Raw genomic sequence first — 18753 nt, forward strand, 5'->3', positions numbered from 1 at the left:
AGCGTGTGAACTGTCCACAGATGTGTGTGTGACTGGGTGAGCGTGTGAATTGTCCACAGATGTGTGTGTGACTGGGTGAGCGTGTGAATTGTCCACAGATGTGTGTGTGACTGGGTGAGCGTGTGAATTGTCCACAGATGTGTGTGAGACTGGGTGAGCGTGTGAACTGTCCACAGATGTGTGTGTGACTGGGTGAGCGTGTGAATTGTCCACAGATGTGTGTGTGACTGGGTGAGCGTGTGAATTGTCCACAGATGTTCTGATTCCATTGCTCACTTGATCTCTCTCTCTCTCTCTCTTCCTCCATCAGACGGCCGTCCCTGAAGAGCTCAGACTCTCAGGACGGAGAGAAGAAGCGCGACTCTCGCAAGGGTGGCTTCCTCAACCTCATCAAGTCCCGCTCCAGCAAATCTGACAAAGAGAAGGAGAAAGAAAAAGAGAGGGAGAAAGAGAAGGTAAAGGAGAAAGACAAGGAGAAGGAAAAGGTCCAGTCTTCCGCCTTGTCCCCCTCCCCAGTCCCGACCCAGACTGCCCCTCTGGTCTCATCAGACCCCTCGTCCCCTAAGGCCTCTGGAAGGAGTCCTGCAGCCGAGGCTAAAGCCAAGTCTCAGTCCCTGCCCACGGAGCGCAGCAGCAGCTCGGACCGCTCTGAGGAGCTGAAGACCCCAGACTCGGTGGACTCTGAGCCCTCAGAGGGAAGCCCTCAGGGCAGCCGTCGCTACGGCGTTCAGGTGATAGGGTGTGGGCTGCTGGCGGAGATGAAGGCCAAACAGGAGAAGAGAGCTCCTTTCGGCACACATAAGGTGCGTGTAGCATTTGGTACTTGTTTTACAGTGTTATTAGTATTATATCCACAATTAATATCGGCATGTGTTCACGTTACACCACCTTGTTTTACCCTGACCTGCTTTTAAAGTGAAGCACGCTACCACACAGCCATTCAGAACGGAGATTACCACTGGTTCTGGTTGTTAATGAAACATCTCTGACCTGCTTTGGTCAAAATACCACAAGGATAAAAGCCCACAGCAGCGTTCACCCCCTGTGTAAACAACCCTGTTCAAAACGGCCAGTTATAGCGCCTGTTCCTTTAAATGATAACGAGCCGCTCGCTGTTCACCCCAACCCCGAGTGCACAGCAGTGAGGAGCGAGGAGCAGAAACTCTGTTTTTTTAGCCATTTTCGCTCTGTTCTCTCACTTCTCTGTTCTTGTTTTCTCAGTTTTTACTCAATGCTCTCATTTCCCCACACTTTGTGCTCTCACATGACACGGGTCCAGAAGTGGACCAATATCAGAACAGCTCGTTTTATGCCATGTTTGTGGACTTAAACAGCCATTAAAACGTGTTGTGTGGTCTAGCTTCACTGTGTTTTGTTGGGCAATGATGATAAAACACCGCCATCATGTGGGCACTGTGTGTCAGTGCAGTCTGCTCTCTTCACTGCTTGAATTTCCTGTCACTTAATAAAAAAGGAAGATTAATGAGTAATCCCTCGTGTCGGATGCCAGATTAAATCTGGAGTGTGCTTTACTCGTCCGGTACCACACTGGCGTACTGCTAAAGCTCTTACAGAACCCCCCCCCCCCCCCCCCACACACACACACACAGAGAATACAGAGCTGTAACACTGTAGCGCTTTGAGAAGCTTTTAATATTTTTAAGTGTGTAATATAGAAATCAATGTCTGGCACTGAACTGAAGGACGATAAGGACAGGGCTGCTTCAGATAAAACTGCATTTTGATTTGGCAGAGAGACAGTAGCCCGTTTTATATGATTACACTACTTGGCAAATTATAACAACCTTTCTACAAACTTTATCCCAGGGCCAGATGGAGCCCTGAGCCCCGTGGTCCTTCTCAAAGTCGTGTTGAAAACATGGAGACCTACTGGACGAAGAAGTACCTATGGAGGGACAGTATCTGTTCCAACGGAATCAATAGTGACCATGGAGACGTATGCACATTGACCCTTGACCCTTGACCCTGATCAATATATTTCTCTCAGTTCTGCTCAGTGTACTGTGATCAATAAGTGACATGATGTAATGAAACTAATACCGATCCCTGTAAGTCCTCCTCATGCCGCGGTGTGGCTGGTGTTAGCAGCCCAATAGGCTATTAGCATTAGCATGCTCCATTAGCAGCATGCTAATGTGGCGAGTGATATGCTGCTGAAACAACAGCTGCCGTTAAGATCCCGCGGAGGTGCAGTTTGGCCTCCTCCCCTGACTGACTTCGCAGTGGTGCACGCTGACCATCTGTTACTAAGTGGGTCACTTATGTGCATGGTTTTTTAGCCTTTATGGGTCTATAATACACTCCCAGACGCTAGTACACCTCACCTTGTGCTGATAATTAATATTTACCTTAATTATTTAGGTTATTTTAGGTTATTTTAGGTTTTTAGGTTCTAAAAACCTTCAATTGTTTTTAAAAAATCATTGTCCACTCATCGTCCATATTATCAGCTCCACTGATGCTCTGCATAAATTGTTGGATCCCCAGCACTGCAGTGACGCTGACATGGAGGCGGTGTGTTAGTGTGAGTGGTGATGATCCAAGTGGATCAGACACAGCAGTGCTGCTGGAGTTATTGGACAGTGGACTTAGGGCTGATAGGTGCATCTACACCGGCTTCTGTGATAGAAAGCCTTTAAGAACCCCTTCCGTGTTGTTTTCAGGAGCTTGACGGCTGTTTTTCATGTGGTTGACTAACTACGGTGGTCTCTTGCAGGTATCAGACTCTTCGTCGAGTCCAGACAAGCCGGATGGACCTCCCTCAGGTAAGACTGAAGGCTCTGTGCTGTAGTTTCTCTACATTTTGTGAATGCTGGGGGTAAGAGGGAAAGAGGTGTGTGTGTGTGGGGGGGTACAGTTAGTGTATCCCAAGAGCCTGGTACCATGGTTAAGGCCATATTCACATGGTACAGAAACATTACGACACCCTGTTCTCAGAAAGGCTGTTGCACAGTACAGTGTAGAAGAAAAGATAGTCATTTAGAATATAAAACACTAAAGCTGTGAAGTGCTGTAGAATAAATAAAGTGGGTTTTAAACAGAGCTGTAAACCTGCTCAAATATGAACGTTTTTTATTCTTGATTTAATTCTTGAAGTGTCGGCTGGTTCCGTTTAAGAGCGGCACAGGAGCTAAACGCAGCTTCCCCATGTTAAATTTTGACCTGAGGCAGGACTAACACAATAGTTCCTAAACATCTGAGAGCTCTGTGTGGCTCATATCTCTGCAGCAGATTTGATAAATACTCCATTAAGACATTTATAACCAGTAACAACACTTTGAAGTCTATTCTGTAACAGACTGGTCTCCCAGTGTAATGGGGGCAGGGGGTTGTGATCTCTTCTTTTACTCCCAGTGAGACTCTGGCGGCTGTGTTTTGAATCCGCTGAAGTTGTTAAATGGTCTTTATTGAGAGCCCAGTTAAGAGACCATTACAGAAATCAGATCTGCTAGAAATAAAAGCATGGATACGTTTGTAAAAGGACTATCATAATAGTATTACCATCCATCCATTCATTATCTGTAACCCTTATCCAGTTCAGGGTTGAGGTGGGTCCAGAGTCTACCTGGAATCATTGGGCGCAAGGCGGGAATACACCCTGGAGGGGGCGCCAGTCCTTCACAGGGCAACACACACACACACACTCACACATTCACTCACACACTTACACCTACGGACACTTTTGAGTCACCAATCCACCTACCAACCTGTGTTTTTGGACTGTGGGAGGAAACCCACGCAGACACAGGGAGAACACACTACACTCCTCACAGACAGTCACCCCGAGGAAACCCACGCAGACACAGGGAGAACACACCACACTCCTCACAGACAGTCACCCGGAGGAAACCCACGCAGACACAGGGAGAACACACCACACTCCTCACAGACAGTCACCCGGAGGAAACCCACGCAGACACAGGGAGAACACACCACACTCCTCACAGACAGTCACCCGGAGGAAACCCACGCAGACACAGGGAGAACACACCACACTCCTCACAGACAATCACCCGGAGGAAACCCACGCAGACACAGGGAGAACACACCACACTCCTCACAGACAGTCACCCGGAGGAAACCCACGCAGACACAGGGAGAACACACCACACTCCTCACAGACAGTCAGTATTACCCAGAAATGTAATACTAAGCATCAAAGAGAACTCCTGCACTGCGCTAAACTGTTCAGTGGCATTGCGTCATCTTCAGCTTGAAAAGAAGCAGTGGTATGGCCTCATGTGCCTTGAAGGAAGCATGTGTTGTCCTCCACCCTCCTGAGGCTGGGGGTGCTGTTTGTGATCAGGGGAGATTCAGTGAAATTTTGCTAAATCACGATAAACAGATTTTAAAATAAAAAATGTATTAATCAAATTGTCATTTCTGATGAGAATTGTGACCTGTAAGAGTTGAGACTAAGGGACAGTGTATATTATAAGAGTATAACTTTATGTTAATACAAATTAAATCTCTCTCTCTCTCTCTCGACCAAGTGCCGACCAAGCCTGAGGGCAGCAGCATGAGCTCCCCGGAAAGACTATCCCGTGTTGGTGGTGAATGCAAACCAGAGACTGCTCCCAAACCTAGAGGTTCTGGTCCAACACCTACGAGCCCCAAACCCCCACTTCAAAGCACCAAGCCTGCCCTCGCTGCACGACCTTCCATCGCTCAGAAACCCCGCACCAGCAGCATCCGCAGTACAGGTAGAGTGCCTGTGTGCTAACTATAGGTTCTTATCACTTGGCACCACAATGGAAGTTTGGGTGAGGAAATGAACATAGGCCTATGCCCTTCTGCCACTATGTGAGCTCCTAACCTGGCTGTTCATGGCCCATTTCTCAGGCTTTACTACAGCACAGCTGTTTACCAGACGAGCTTTGGATGGTGGGTCAGTCTAAGCACAGCAGTGACAAAAGACATCGTAAATCAAGGTCCACCTTCCTAGCATCTGGAGGTCATGTAAGAGTTGCAGTGTCTAGCATTAATAGAGATATGGCATTTCCCCAAAGGAGCCTGCATTAGCGCTGTGGCCCTGGAAAACAGACGCTAAGCTACATTTCAATCAAGTGTGTGGCCTGAGTGATAGTACAGTATTTTCGTATTAATGACTTAAGGCCAATATATGCTTCTGCATCAAGCCTATGCCTTGAGTAAGTGTAGGGTTCGCGTCGACGCAAACCACCTCATGGTTGGTCCACAATCGGACAAACGTGGAAGTTGAACCGCGGAGATTTCTCAGACATCGGTTTGGACGTCACGGAACGAATAAAAAATTGCAACTACTACACCACTACATTGTGTATTACATAGTGTGGAGGAGGATATTTGGGATTCAGCTCTAGTGGTTTGGCGGTGTAACTGCAGAGACAATTGCGTGTACATAAATCCCCCATTATGTTAATGTTACATAAACAATATTGTTGGGGGATTGTGGGAAAAAACAACCTAAATCCAAGTGGGAAAATAATGGATTCATGTTGGGGAAAGTAACTCGAACTGCCATGGTGGAAAAAATCCAGGAAGTGCATCACTGCCCATGGTATTAGTTAGGCGTCTATCAGCTTATGGAATAGATCTGGGCAGTTTGCCTTCACCTCCAGTGTGTTAAACTGTTCAGTGTTGTTTGCATCAGTGAAAGTTCAAAAGAAAATAAAACTGGTGTCTTGCCTGTTCTCATTTTAAAAAGTAAAAAGAGCAAAACCTTGCACTAATTACCTTCGAACAAGACCTTTCCGTCATCTTCAGTGGAGCTGGAAACACAACATTCTATAACATATCTATATATGGGCATATTCATTGAAGCTATGTTTTTCCTTTCCCCAGAAGAGGGTTTAGACTCCACTGTTGGAGGTCCCAAGACTCCAGGCCTGGCATCAACAGTGAGGAAAGCCCCCTCTGATAAAGAGGGAATATCCAGTCCTTTACACAGCAACTCAGCCACCAAGACCTCTGCTCAGGAAGGTAACTGCAGTGTTAGACGCTTTTAAGAATGCTTTACTAATTTGAGCAGAGTCGGGGAAGTAATTCACTTACTGTCCCTTTAAGCAGACCGTTTTAACACATACATGTGGCCCCATGCTGTTTTTATGTTGTGCCATCGTCATCGTTTGCTTGCTCTCGTTTGTTGGTGTGTGTTTTAGTTTTTTTTCTCCATCTCCACAACATTGTTTTTCAGTTTTCTCCCTTCACTCCCTGAGCACATGCGAACTCCCATGAGGCCCCTTACTGATTAGACTTAGATTGTTGTGAACAATGATAGTGTTCCACATCAGTTTAGCCAAAAACGGCGCATGGTTTTCCAACCAGGAGGACTGTGCAAGCTCAGGTACAGAGTCAGCTGAGGCTTCTGAGGGTGATGTCCACTGTCGATTACGTAACATCCCAGTGGGGTCTAAGGGGAAAGCAGTTTGACCAGTGCTGTGACCTACTTTGATCAAAACACCACAAGGATCAAACAGCACAGCAGCGATCTCCCACCAGTCTAAACAGCCCACTTCATAATGGTTGCTCCTTTAAACGATAACGAGCTGTTGTTCACCCCAGCCTGAGTGCACAGCCTGAGGACCCAATTCTCTTTATTCTCCGATCTCGTTTTATCAGTTTTTACTCAGTGCTCTTAATTATCAGCGCTTCTTTGTGTCTGTTTTGCTGCATTTAGCCTCGCCTTTGTGCTCTCAAAAGCCGAGGGGGCGTCTGATAATGTCCCCGTTACAAAAGATTCTCAAGGTTTTGTTATCGTTCGTCATATAACTGTTTTTCTAATTTACAAAACTATGCTTTATGAATGACCCCCACCACCACCAGCACCACAAGAGTAAGCAACAGCAGCTTTGTTTAATGAGCAATGCTAGATGCTCCTGCCCTTGTCCAGCTAAAGAGCGTACTGCCCCTTCTCTGCAGCGGACACGGTGGGAGACTCTAGTGTTTTTAAAGCTGACCCTGAGCTGGAAATCCCAGCAGCAGCTTCCAGAGTGCAGGACTCCCCCCAGCGCTCGCAGGAGGAGGAGAGCGAGCAGGAGCGCAAGGCGTCTGTCTCACGGCCTGGTTAGACCTCATCACACCTCTCACCAATCACCCATCAGCTTTCAGTTCTCTCACATCACACAGCTCATCTCTCGTCATGGGGAGTCACGCAGTCAGCCAGAGACAAGCTCGGTTGATCCGTGCAGACGCAGCAGCGCGTCTCGGTGGTGGACCGAGCTTCTCTCTGACCGTTTCTAGTGGACACAGGGGACAGTGGTGTTCACAGAGTTCATTTACGTGTTTATTAATCTAGACCAGACAGAAATTAAAAGTAGTTTCACCAGTGACTGACAAAACTGCTGATTTGAATGTGAACATCAGTTCTAAGTGAATACTGCAGTAACTCTGTTTACGTATGGGAGATATCAGTGATGTTAATATGTTTGTTAATGGTGGGGATGTTGAAATGATGTACTCCAGAGATCCGTAACCCTCCTCCTGGAGATCTGCTTCATGCACAGCTCAGTTTTAACCTGAGCCAATCTACCAATGTGGGGGTTGCCATGGCCTAATGTTTAGAGAAGTGTGCTTTGGAGGGGGTTGAAGGAACATCAGTTTGTCCTCCTTCAACATCCATGGCTGAAATGCCTTTGAGCAACTGCTCCCCAGGCATCACCACTCTGGGTGTGTGTGTGTGTATTTGTGTGCTCACTGCCTCCAGTGCACTTTTATGAGTTTCTTAGTTTTCACTTACATTAATGGGTTAAATGCAGAGGTACAATTTGGTTGTGTTATGAAATGATAACAAAAAACTGTTTCTTTTCATTTGTATTGAGGTGAGTCGAATACAAAATAATTTTGATTAACACTTATCATATTACACCAGTTTTCACCATCAACAGATTTATTTTTTTTTTTTTTTTGTTACCCTTCCAGGCTTCCAGGGAACAGGTATTCTCTCATTGCCAGACCCTGTAGCGAGAGGCTGGTACCTTTTAACACTTAATGTGTCAAAGATTAGCCTACTACTGCAGGAAAAAACATTTGACTTGCACACAAATGGACCAATCACAAGTCAATCACAAGTGTTATTTTGGCATGACGCGTAGAAGGAGGCAAAGGGCCAATTAGAAATCGACTGACAGTGAAATCAGCTTAACACAGTGAAAGACTCAGATTCATGGGCAGAGTGTGTGTGGCTGAGACTAGGGAATAGGAGAAAAAATTGGGAAGCTAGGTGCTAAAAATTAACACAGATTAAAATGTAGAATGGCGCACATCACAGTGAACGACTCAGAATGACTTTATTTACAACTTATCCTCTTTATTTAGCTGTAGCAGGTGTGGAAGATAGTGCTTGGAGCTCCACTCTGTTGGAAAATTTATCCAGAATCAGGGTTCATTTGATTCAAGTAATGTCAATACGAAGCAATTAGGACAATGACCTTCACAGTGTCCTTAGATGTTGATTCCCTAAGTCCCTTTTCCAAATAGTGCTGACATTTTGAATATCTGCTTCGGTGGCAGCAGCCGAGAGAAGGGTTTTACTCTGGAGCCGCAGTTTTCTCCAGAATGCCCTCCAGCAGTTTGTCAATGGCAGTAAATGCATACACAGTGACTGTGACACACACAGAGCGTCTGTTTGTGCTGGTTGTGTATGTCACTGTGCACATTACCCTTCATGAACGGGACATCGTCGCCAATATATCAACAATATCACTCATGCTGTGACAAATTTTACTGCCCCTTATGTTCGGTAGAATGTTATGAGCCAACAGCAGTCAGTAAATGTACAATTTTAACCAGGGAGGCCGACATGAAGGGAAGTCTGTAAGTGAATATAGCTACAATTTAGCAAACCTTCATCAATCCAGCAAGCAGACTATATATAAAACAATAAATGTTTATGAATACCTATATTTATATATATCATTTTGTCCAGAAATTGTCCAGTCAATCGTTCATATTCAATTAACAGGACCTACGACCTACGACTTAATCTACGACCAAGAGAAGTATGTGAATCTGGCAACTGCCACTTCACAATAAAAGTCCTTGCTCTGTCAGAACTATGAGGATTAATGAGAACAAGCAGTGGGTGTGTGTTTGTGGACATGTCTTTAAGTGTGAAGAGTGTACAACTCAGAAGTGGCTACACACCACACTCCTCACAGACAGTCACCCGGAGGAAACCCACGCAGACACAGTGAGAACACACCACACTCCTCACAGACAGTCACCCGGAGGAAACCCACGCAGACACAGTGAGAACACACCACACTCCTCACAGACAGTGACCCGGAGGAAACCCACACAGACACAGTGAGAACACACCACACTCCTCACAGACAGTCACCCGGAGGAAACCCACGCAGACACAGGGAGAACACACCACACTCCTCACAGACAGTCACCCGGAGGAAACCCACACAGACACAGGGAGAACACACCACACTCCTCATAGACAGTAACCGGAGGAAACCCACGCAGACACAGGGAGAACACACCACACTCCTCACAGACAGTCACCCGGAGGAAACCCACGCAGACACAGGGAGAACACACCATTCTCCTCACAGACAGTCACCCGGAGGAAACCCACGCAGACACAGGGAGAACACACCACACTCCTCACAGACAGTCACCCGGAGGAAACCCACGCAGACACAGAGAGAACACACCACACTCCTCACAGACAGTCACCCGGAGGAAACCCACGCAGACACAGGGAGAACACACCACACTCCTCACAGACAGTCACCCGGAGGAAACCCACGCAGACACAGAGAGAACACACCACACTCCTCACAGACAGTCACCCGGAGGAAACCCACGCAGACACAGGGAGAACACACCACACTCCTCACAGACAGTCACCCGGAGGAAACCCACGCAGACACAGGGAGAACACACCACACTCCTCACAGACAGTCACCCGGAGGAAACCCACGCAGACACAGGGAGAACACACCACACTCCTCACAGACAGTCACCCGGAGGAAACCCACGCAGACACAGGGAGAACACACCACACTCCTCACAGACAGTCACCCGGAGGAAACCCACGCAGACACAGGGAGAACACACCACACTCCTCACAGACAGTCACCCGGAGGAAACCCACGCAGACACAGAGAGAACACACCACACTCCTCACAGACAGTCACCCGGAGCGGGAATCGAACCCACAACCTCCAGGTCCCTGGAGCTGTGTGACTGCGACACCTACCTGCTGCTCCACCATGCTGCCCCTCTACTATTCAGACTTTACAAAAAAAAATGTAAAGTAAAGCAGATTTCACAGCAAATGTTACTGTTACGATTCTGGTAGCAGTGCAACTATATCATCAACAGCAACTGAAACACAAACTCAAACAAGAATGAAATGAATGAAAAGTGAGATGCAGAAAATGGAACTGAATGCATTAAGACTGTATTAAATGTTCATTTACAAAGCTGATGTTCACTTTCACATCTCAATTCATAAATACATTTGGCATAAAATATAACTTAAATAAATATAACAGACTGAGACAGAAAAAAAAATTATTCATCACTATAAGAAACTTCTAGAGGACATTTCAGTTTTAATATGAACTGTGGATAAAACGTGTTTTATTCCAGTGTTGCTGATGGAACCAGGTCTTACAGCACAATGCACGTACCTCGTTTAACGTTAAGAGCATTAGACATTAAACCAGCGGCTCTCAAACTGGGGCTCAAACAAGGGGGCGTTAGGGGGGCCACAGAAAAGCGTTAGCTGTTGTATCTTGATTTTTTTATTAATTTTTTTTTTATATACAGGGGGTCCTCGACTTACGACGTTAATCTGTTCCTACGTCGCGTCGTAAACCGATTTTCGGTGTAAGTCGGAACATACGTACATACTGTACGTAAATAACATACTGTAAGCACTTATCCTATCCTAACACCTATCCTCCTCGGTCCCGAGCTGCGTAACCGTGTATTCTTCCGCCGCGCACACCACACACGAAGTTCGCGTTACGACGTTTACGACGCAAAACCACTTAGAAACAAGGCTTTATACAGTAAATGGGAGATGTGTCGTAACCACGTAAGTGTGTAAGATTGTACAACTCAGAAGTGGCTACACTCCTCACAGACAGTGACCCGGAGGAAACCCACACAGACACGGGGAGAACACACCACACTCCTCACAGACAGTAACCGGAGGAAACCCACGCAGACACAGGGAGAACACACCACACTCCTCACAGACAGTAACCGGAGGAAACCCACGCAGACACAGGGAGAACACACCACACTCCTCACAGACAGTCACCTGGAGGAAACCCACGCAGACACAGGGAGAACACACCACACTCCTCACAGACAGTCACCCGGAGGAAACCCACACAGACACAGAGAGAACACACCACACTCCTCACAGACAGTCACCTGGAGGAAACCCACGCAGACACAGGGAGAACACACCACACTCCTCACAGACAGTCACCCGGAGGACAGTAACCGTGTCCCGAGCCACGTCACCGTGTATTCTTCTGCCGCGCCGCGCACACAAAACACGAAGTTCACGTTACAACGTTTACGACGCAAAACCACTTAAGTCGAAACAAGGCTTTATACAGTAAATGGGAGATGTGTCGTAACCACGAAACATCGTAACTCGAGACTGACTTAACCCGAGCACCTCCTGTAGTTTATAATTTTCAGTTAGTCTCATTTATCATCAACTTATTTGGCCATAAATTAAAACGTCTTCTGCCGTGATTTGGCGGGTTTTCTTTCCTTAGAACAGCAACACGCTGCTAGAAACTACGGGAACGTCTGCTATTTGTTTGCAGATATCCACCAAAATGGATGCGATGGTCGCAGTGGCACTTACCATCCACAAAGGGGCCCCGTGTTAAAAACGTTTGAGAACCATTTCTGGTTCCTATCAACACCACTGTGAACAGGACTCACAATAAACCACTCACAATGACTGTGGTTACTTCTTACATATTTAATCAACCAACTGATGCAGCTCAACTCCACCTCCCCCCCAGTGCAGCAGACTGGGCTTTGATCCACTGCTCGGACAGAAACACCATGCTACACCAATGAGTCCCTGGGCAACACTCCTAACTCTGCACTGAAACTGTGTATATCTTTGGAAAAGAAGGTCCGCTGAATGCAGTGATGTAAATCTAATTGGTGCTGCTTTAAACTCACTCACTTTTCACTGTTGTATTTGCCTTTGTTTCTGTCGTCTACAGCAAGGACGTCTTCCTCCTCTGACGCCTCTCAGCGCTCAAATACGAACCACAACTCAGATGAGAACGGCTCAAAGGCCAAAGACAAAGTGGCCAATGGAGAGAAGGAGAAGGACTCGAGTCAGGGCAGCAAATCGGCTGACTCTGGAGAAGAGATGGATAAAGATTTTATTTTTGTATGAGAGAGAGAGAGAGAGAGAGAGAGAGAGACCGGGTCACTCTGTATTCATTTAAACCCATTTTCAGGAATCTCCCAGAGACTGTTAGAGTTAATGCTGCATTCCAACAACTAAAATTCAAAGTGTGTGTGTGTGTTATTGACTAAACGCATGTAACCTGTAGTGTGTGACTGATTCTCTGCGTCACTGTGACACAGAAACCGTGTGAAAACGCTTTATGAAGTGTCTTGCTTTAAAACAATATCTTAATGCTCTGATTACTATAATAACTCCGGCTGAAGCACTGTTAAAATCTTCCAGCTGAGAGGGGTGTGTCCTCCCCCCCACTCACTCTCAGAAAGCAGGGGATGCGCTGACACTGGAGGACATGGGTAACACGTCTGTGGGGGGGGCAGGGTTCATAAGGCTATATAAGCTTGTCATAACAAGCGACACAGACCTGTTTTTACATTTATAAACACTTAAAGCAACACTAGGTAGAATTTGTGGCTTACAATTACAGCTTCAAAATCACTGTGGTGATTGGCTGAAATGGAGTAAGTAGAATAAAGCCTGTGTCGTCGCTACTCTGGGCTCAGCGCTGCTGAAACTGCACTATGTAACTTTTAGAGGAGGGTAGGAAGCTCAGGACCCTCTTGATTTCCAGACAGTGCTGTTAAAATGAATTACACTCTGCGAATGTAAGGGGGAGCCCAAGAGCACAGGTATTTAACTGCTACACGGTTTATGACTCCACCCAGTGACCGAACGTTGGTCGACTTGGCAACCCCAGTGGACGACGGCAGCCTTTACGGCGGGGGGCGCTGGGTTGGAGTAAGCTTCCAGTGTGTGCAGGTATTATGTGGCCTTCTGAACCCCACCCTGCAGTGTACTGATGAAGCGTGAACCGGACGTGTCACTGTCTGCCCTTGTGCCTTAGAGTTCCACTCTGCTACTGTACTGTGATCACTCCAAGCAGGACACTGAAGGCGTACAGACACTGTGTGTGTGTGTGTGTTGACTGTATTGACACCCTCCTGTATGAGTTCAGACTTAATATAAGAGGAAGGATTACTTCGGTGTGCGCAGCAGGACGCTTGATGTCACTTTTCTTAAAGCGGTTCGTTGTCCATCAGACTTCTGTCCAGGAAACGTTTTAGTCTCTGCTCTGCAAACGTAAACCAACGGGTCAAAGTTCACATACCTACATCAGACTTCACAGAACTGTGAGTACCACGAGCTCAGAGTGCTTCCACTCTGTCTGATCTAAGCTCTATCTGACCACGAACTACAGCAGGTTCAAGACTTAGAAGATCAGACAATCTGCTGACGCCAAGTTTACTCAGAGTAAGGGTAGGAACCCCCCCTTCATTTCAGGAGAATCAGTTCAAATGAAGAAGTAGTTCCGGTTACTTTGTGTCTACTTTTTGCGGCGTGTAATCAGACATGAGTGTGGAAATAAAAGCACAAACTGGTGATGTTTTAACCGCAAAACTAGGGAAGTAAGACCTGGGGAGACTAGTCTGATTGTTATGCAGATTTACAACTTAGTTTGCTCATATCTTGAAGCTACCAAACGGCAAAAACCTCGAGTTGGGGTCGGAGGAGAACAAATAGATCGGCCTCTGGTGCCATTTCACTGCATGGTACCCACTCTACTCAACTGTACTCGCATTTTGGGTACGGGTTTGTTTTCCACTACAATGGCTCCAACAAGACGTGGGGGGTTGGAGATCACAACGTAATGTTAAGCGTTGTTTAGTCCTCGTGTATTGGCGTGTTGTCGTTGTTTGGGACTGAACACAGCTCCATTTCAGACAGATTTTTAGAGTTTGTTCATTCCTTGTTTGTGCTGGACGTCTGCATTTTGTTGTGTGTGACTGTTGTGTATTGGGGGCGGCACGGTGGCGCAGCAGGTTGGTGACACAGTCCAGTCACACAGCTCCAGGGACCTGGAGGTTGTGGGTTCGAGCCCCGCTCCGGGTGACTGTCTGTGAGGAGTGTGGTGTGTTCTCTCTGTGTCTGCGTGGGTTTCCTCCGGGTGACTGTCTGTGAGGACTGTGGTGTGTTCTCCCTGTGTCTGCGTGGGTTTCCTCCGGGTGACTGTCTGTGAGGAGTGTGGTGTGTTCTCCCTGTGTCTGTGTGGGTTTCCTCCGGGTGAGGACTGGCACCCCCTTCAGGGTGTATTCCCGCCTTGCACCCAATGATTCCAGGTAGGCTCTGGACCCACTGCGACCCTGAATTGGATAAGCGCTTACAGATAATGGATGGATGGATGTTGTGTATGTCTCTGGCAAATCAGCGCTCTGCAAGGTTTACAAGTCACGGATTAGTCCCTACTAGAAAAGTACCCGGTCCCAGGGACCAACTTTGCCTAATGGAAAAGCAAAAGATAAATAAAAAACAAGTAGAACCGAGTCCAGTCCAGTAGGTACCATGCAGTGGAAAAGCACCATGGGTGATTAGAAGTAAGTTTACCCTCCTCCCACACCATTGCTTCTCTGGGGGTTAATGTTCTCCTCCTGCAGTTTGACAGTTAAGGAATGAATGACTGTTCTCCTCCGAGTGTGTTGAGGTGTCCAATAAGGTTATGTTAAAAGCAGCTGCTATTAGAAGTACATTTCACGTCAGCAGGTTTTCTCTTATTTTCTGAGTCGATGGAAACACGTGGAGCTCCAGGTGACTGTAGCAGGTAGTGATTAGGTCCGAGAGCGTGGAGTATCCCTTTTAAATAACATTGATCCGACTCCATCTCCTCACTGCACTCATTAAAGTCCAGACGTCTTTGAATGCTGTGGTTCCTCTGCTTGTGCCTGTTCTTTGGACTTCTTTCTGACCGCACACCAACCTCTTCCTGTCCATTCTCTCTCTCCGTTTTGTCGTTGTCTTTGCGTAACTTCAGCAGCCAGCTGTTTTTCTCGGTTTGACCCCACCGTTTTTGCAGCTCTATGTCTGCGCCTTCCGCTCCTGAACGGCCAGTCCCTGTCCCACATGCATGTGATGTCCACTTGTGTATATAAATAACATGCTTTCATACGGGGTGTGTGTGTGTGTGTGTGCATATATTTAATATATACAGGCTGAAAATATTAAGGTAATGTTAGTGTAATATATATACACACACACACAGATCTGATATGGATAAGGCCTGAAGCACACTGAAGAAGGAAATGGGAGAGTTGTACAGCTACATTATTTATTTCCAAGAATAAATGGTGTTTTTTTCTTTTTGTTTTTTTTAAGAGAAAATTACGTCTGTTTTTTTCCTCTTTTCATAGGATGTACATTTTGTGGATACAGCGAGGAGAATTGATTAGTTTTGTTGATGCACACTGCCTGGTCGCTACGGTTGAGTGTTGTTATTATTCCGCGAGGGAAATTGTGTTAATCGAGTGCGGTTCTTCAGTGTTAATCTATTACTAAGTTCTGTATCATTTTAAAAGCCGCAGACATGCTTTGATTTGCTGGTCGCGTTTTTCATCATGCAGTATTTTCCGATCTGGTTTTGGTGAGAATCTCAACTCTAACCCTTTCACTCATGCGTTCTGTGGACTGTGAATGTCTTCTTGTTTTGGGTATTTCTACCAAGCTGATTAAAACTGATTTTACACCTTTACTGAGCCTTTTGTGTTTCACTGCACTTCATTATGGAGCCTAAAGCAGGGTTCCCACACTGGGGAACTGTGGTCTCTATAGGGGAAACCAAGGGAAGCCAGACCAGTCCTTCACAGGGCAACATATACACTCACTCACACCTAGGGACACTTTTGAGTCACCAATCCACCTACCAACGACAGTCACCCGGAGGAAACCCACGCAGACACAGAGAGAACACACCACACTCCTCACAGACAGTCACCCGGAGGAAACCCACGCAGACACAGAGAGAACACACCACACAGACAGTCACCCGGAGGAAACCCATGCAGACACAGGGAGAACACACCACACTCCTCACAGACAGTCACCTGGAGGAAACCCACGCAGACACAGAGAGAACACACCACACTCCTCACAGACAGTCACCCGGAGGAAACCCACGCAGACACAGGGAGAACACACCACACTCCTCACAGACAGTCACCCGGAGGAAACCCATGCAAACACAGGGAGAACACACCACACTCCTCACAGACAGTCACCCGGAGGAAACCCACGCAGACACAGGGAGAACACACCACACTCCTCACAGACAGTCACCCGGAGGAAACCCAGGGAGAACACACCACACTCCTCACAGACAGTCACCCGGAGGAAACCCACGCAGACACAGAGAGAACACACAACACTCCTCACAGACAGTCACCCGGAGGAAACCCACGCAGACACAGGGAGAACACACCATACTCCTCACAGACAGTCACCTGGAGGAAACCCACGCGGACACGGGGAGAACACACCACACTCCTCACAGAACTCATTCACCCGGAGCGGGAATTGAACCCACAACCTCCAGGCCCCTGGAGCTGTGTGACTGCGACACTACCTGCTGCGCCACCGTGCCGCCCCAAAAAGAATCCAAATAAAAGCAATAGGTTTCTACACACTGCCCTAAAAAACCCCAAAAAAAACCCCTAAAAACCTAAACCCTAAACCCTAAAAAACACACAGCACAGGAACTAAAGTGTGCCCCACTCTACAGTAGTTCCTGTTTTATGGAGAGAGATTAGTCTCAAAATACTTTACAAATGCTTAAATGTCAATCCACAAATTAAACACACGTCACAGATGTTTCACTGTTTCACAAATGAACACATCACACTCTGTGTCTCACGGTCTGCAGTTTGTACAAACACAGTTACATTCATAAACACGTGTTTGTTTTTTATAGATATATCACAATTTTATGTTTTTATAAATAGATTTGTTTAAATTTACATTGAATGTATTTGTAAAGTCGAAGTCTTGAATTTAAAATGTATTTGTAAATTGTTGAATCTGCGTTTGTGGATCAAGTCACTCACGAGATTTCCGTGACCTGCATTTGTTCATTTCCTCTCGCGAGAGTTTGGATTTTGAGACTTTCCTCTCGCATTTCACCCGCTTCAAATACAAACGCAGCCTGATCCACAAATGAGGCCCGCAGGCGAACAAGACACGGCTGGGTGTCACTGTTGTTTTAGGACGCGGGGGGACAACTTAAATGGAGACGAATTTGCGCAATATTTAAAGTGGAAGTTCGAACAAAATGCCGCTGAATTCAGCTTCATATCACAGACAGTTAGGAGAGAGACCACTGGGGAACGCTTGAAGGTGCCCTACATTTAACGATGTTAAAGTCCAGGGGAACTTCCCTAATTTCGCTGCAGACTACGGTTGGCAAATAAAATACGTTAAAATCATCTCGTATTTGGACTAAAGCCGTGTTGGTTATTGGACTGTTACGGGACGTACTTTTGCGAATGGACTGTTAAAACGGGTGATTTGTTTCAGACAGACGCTCTCCCTCAGCCGAAGGGAGGGGCGGATACCCCACGGCTCCGAAACAGAATATGCGCTTCTCATTGGTCATCACTTTTATTTATCCAATCAGCAGCCAGAGTCATCTGTCTATCATTTACAGCGGCAGACAATGGAGTCATAGTCCCGCCTACAGGGGGTTGTTTAGCTGCGGCCCTGAGAGCAACAGGTCAGTTCTGAGACACTGGGGGAAACAACAGTGACACCTAGCGGTGGCTTGTTCGTCTGCGGGCCTCATTTGTGGATCAGGCTGCATTTGTATTTGGAGCGGGTGAAATGCGAGAGGGAATTCTCAAAATCCAAAATCTCGCGAGAGGAAATGAACAAATGCAGGTCACGGAAAACTCGTGAGTGACTCGATTCACAAACGCAGATTCTACATTTTACAAATACATTTTAAATTCAAGACTTCGACTTTACAAATATATTCAATGTAAATTTAAACAAATGTATTTATTTTCACATAAAATTGTGATATATCTATGAAAAACAAACACGTGTTTATGAATGTAACTGTATTTGTACAAACTGCAGACTGAGACACAGAGTGTGACGTATTCATTTGTGAAACAGTGAAACATATTTGTGACTTGTTTAATTTGTGGATTAACATTTACGCATTTGTAAAGTATTTTGAGACTAATCTCTCTCCGTACTGTTTGACTGGCGACCCCTCCTGGGTGTGCTCGCGCATTGCACCCACTGGACCACCGCGTCGTTGAGCTGACAATGAATGAATGAATGTTCTCTTTCAAGCATTCGTTTCGGTGTCTCACTATGGGATACGCCCCCTTCGCGTATACCTCAGAAGCTCTATTACACTACGCCAGCCCCTGGGCTGGCTGACAGCTGTGATGCTCATGCGCCGCCCTCAATATATAATACGGAGCACGACATCATAACCTCATTCAAAA

At 46.5% G+C, this 18753-nt stretch overlaps 1 protein-coding gene across 1 annotated transcript in view; it reads left to right on the top strand.

The window, feature by feature from the left end:
- The window catches only part of LOC136708064 (F-actin-uncapping protein LRRC16A-like), a 74860-nt gene extending 58876 nt beyond the window's left edge, over positions 1–15984 (top strand). Inside the window, exons 22-27 of the mRNA XM_066682324.1 lie at positions 311–803; positions 2738–2786; positions 4515–4724; positions 5845–5982; positions 6922–7065; positions 12225–15984. Coding sequence (XP_066538421.1) covers positions 311–803; positions 2738–2786; positions 4515–4724; positions 5845–5982; positions 6922–7065; positions 12225–12403 — 1213 coding nt within the window. The 3' untranslated portion in view covers positions 12404–15984. The remainder of the gene's footprint in view (positions 1–310; positions 804–2737; positions 2787–4514; positions 4725–5844; positions 5983–6921; positions 7066–12224) is intronic.
- Positions 15985–18753: the final 2769 nt, after the last annotated feature.

Source organism: Hoplias malabaricus, chromosome 10, assembly GCF_029633855.1.
Source record: "Hoplias malabaricus isolate fHopMal1 chromosome 10, fHopMal1.hap1, whole genome shotgun sequence".
NCBI classification, from domain to species: domain Eukaryota; kingdom Metazoa; phylum Chordata; class Actinopteri; order Characiformes; family Erythrinidae; genus Hoplias; species Hoplias malabaricus.